This window comes from Penaeus japonicus, unplaced genomic scaffold (assembly GCF_977035675.1).
Source record: "Penaeus japonicus unplaced genomic scaffold, GWHDUDI00000001_assembly GWHDUDI00000020, whole genome shotgun sequence".
NCBI classification, from domain to species: domain Eukaryota; kingdom Metazoa; phylum Arthropoda; class Malacostraca; order Decapoda; family Penaeidae; genus Penaeus; species Penaeus japonicus.
This window is the reverse complement of record NW_028234422.1, coordinates 28,602,294-28,604,793: the sequence shown is the minus strand read 5'-3', so window position 1 is coordinate 28,604,793 and position 2,500 is coordinate 28,602,294. Positions and strand designations below refer to the sequence as shown.

Sequence of the window (2,500 nt, the reverse complement as noted above, 5' to 3'; positions counted from 1 at the left end):
AACACATTATCCTTCCAACACAGACGCAAGAAAAACAGACTATGAGAACACCATAACTTAAAACCACTTGAAAATGCGATTTTTCTTTTAATGTTGTTATCATTTGCCGACCAAGATAACCAGTAATATATTTCTAGAACACATTTTTCAGATTTTTTTTTTACCAAAAACGCTTAAATCAAAGTATGATAATACCATCACATATAAGAAAAAAATATTTTTTTTAGAAATCTTGAGAAAATCGTCATTGTATGAAAATTCTTTACGTCTCCCTACCATGATGACAAGTCCTTCGCCTTCAGGTTCGAAGTCGAAGCCATCGTCATCGTCCGTTGTATTCGGATCCGGCGTAATTGTGTTCACTTCCCTCCTTTGACGAGATCTGAACACGCTCTGCGTATGGGAAAGGTTAAATGCATATCTATTAACCATAATGAGGTATATAATGCAGAACTGAATGATTATCTAAAAGCTAGGATTAGAATTTAAAAAGGGAGGAATAGAACTCTATAGCTAGTGCTTCGAATCTTTTTGCATGTCCGAATTAAATTATCCAAATGATTGGAACTAACACACATGTAGACTATCTTACGTAGGCTACATGTAGTAAAATTCGATAACAGGTAATAACAGATATAAATGAGATACGATAATGACATGAAATAAGATAGATTTAGGATCTAGGGGCAGAACAAGAAGAGACACTAATCGGACACGTGAAAAATATGAGCATCTGAGCACGAGACGATATTGCCAACCAAAGGTCATTTCATTTAGACTTACCATCTTCGACTTCTTGATGGGAGTTGCATTCTGAAAGTAGAAATTATTATTATTATTATTTACTATAATTAAGTTTCTGGAAATGATTGCGGCCCAAAATAGTATGTGTGGAGACTGTCATAAAAATGCATTGATAAATTCATATTTACAGAATGTCCGTTATGTGGGAATAAACATGAAAGTAAATGACTTTAAAGAAAACTAATTTATTATCGTTAGAAAACTATCATGTTCGAGTGCTTGCAAAATTTCCCTAGAAAAATATTGACAAAACTTACACCAAAGTCTGCTTCGCCAAAAGGAATTATTTATATTAAACACCAACTCCAACGAAGTTATCCAATTTAAACAATTAGCGGCCAAAGTTGTGTTAAACAGAGAATGAAAACTAGAATCGATCAGAGATTCAATTTGGTTAAACTTCGTACTAAGCTCTACCAACTAAACTTTTCAACTAACAAGGGCCCTGAATTTATCCATGTTTTGACTATACAAATCTAACGCTTGACTAAAAGCATGACTAAAAGCATTGCATTGCTACACAATGCAATGCACGAGAAGCTTTTAAAAATATATATATGTCAAAGGAGATAATGAGCAGTTTTCTTAGTCAAGAAAACCAAAACAGCTATTCTTATTGTCCATCATATCAATAAAACAAAGATAAAAAAAAGAAAGTTAAAATGGTCCATATAGAAAACGGAAACACGGCTTCCTTCACAATAAGAATCCGAAATGTCAAATTTGAAAAAAAAAGTTGTATGAAATAGTGTGGCTCACTGTGATCGCAACGACGGCAGTCAGCAGAAGGCAGACCAAAGGCCAGAACCTCATGATTCTTCGTTTCCTGATAAGGGTTCTCTGAAGCAATCTGAAATAGTGAGTCGATAATGAGTTGGTGATGAGGGGATCATAGTTCATTTGATGGTGTTACTTGTTATAATGTTGTGACACTGTTACTTGTTATAGTGTTGTGACACTGTTACTTGTTATAGTGTTGTGACACTGTTACTTGTTATAGTATTGTGACACTGTTACTTGTTATAGTGTTGTGATACTGTTACTTGTTATAGTGTTGTGACGCTGTTACTTGTTATAGTGTTGTGACACTGTTACTTGTTATAGTGTTGTGACACTGTTACTTGTTATAGTGTTGTGATACTGTTACTTGTTATAGTGTTGTGACACTGTTACTTGTTATAGTGTTGTGACACTGTTACTTGTTATAGTGTTGTGACACTGTTACTTGTTATAGTGTTGTGACACTGTTACTTGTTATAGTGTTGTGATACTGTTACTTGTTATAGTGTTGTGACGCTGTTACTTGTTATAGTGTTGTGATACTGTTACTTGTTATAGTGTTGTGACGCTGTTACTTGTTATAGTGTTGTGATACTGTTACTTGTTATAGTGTTGTGACGCTGTTACTTGTTATAGTGTTGTGATACTGTTACTTGTTATAGTGTTGTGACACTGTTACTTGTTATAGTGTTGTGACGCTGTTACTTGTTATAGTTTTGTGACACTGTTACTTGTTATAGTGTTGTGACGCTGTTACTTGTTATAGTATTGTGACACTGTTACTTGTTATAGTGTTGTGACACTGTTACTTGTTATAGTGCTGTGACACTATATATGTTAAAGCTGGGTACACAATGAAAAATAATATCACTAAAAAGTGTAAGAAGATATTATTTTCAGAACATGCAGCTGAAAG

The 2,500-nt window shown here is 33.9% G+C and overlaps 1 protein-coding gene across 1 annotated transcript in view; it reads right to left on the bottom strand.

Moving 5' to 3' along the window:
- The window catches only part of LOC147469666 (uncharacterized), a 4,314-nt gene that overhangs the window by 575 nt on the left and 1,239 nt on the right, over window positions 1–2,500 (bottom strand). Inside the window, exons 2-4 of the mRNA XM_086547857.1 lie at window positions 1,564–1,654; window positions 784–813; window positions 165–393 (exon numbers count right to left, since the gene is read on the bottom strand). Coding sequence (XP_086403983.1) covers window positions 165–393; window positions 784–813; window positions 1,564–1,617 — 313 coding nt within the window. The 5' untranslated portion in view covers window positions 1,618–1,654. The remainder of the gene's footprint in view (window positions 1–164; window positions 394–783; window positions 814–1,563; window positions 1,655–2,500) is intronic.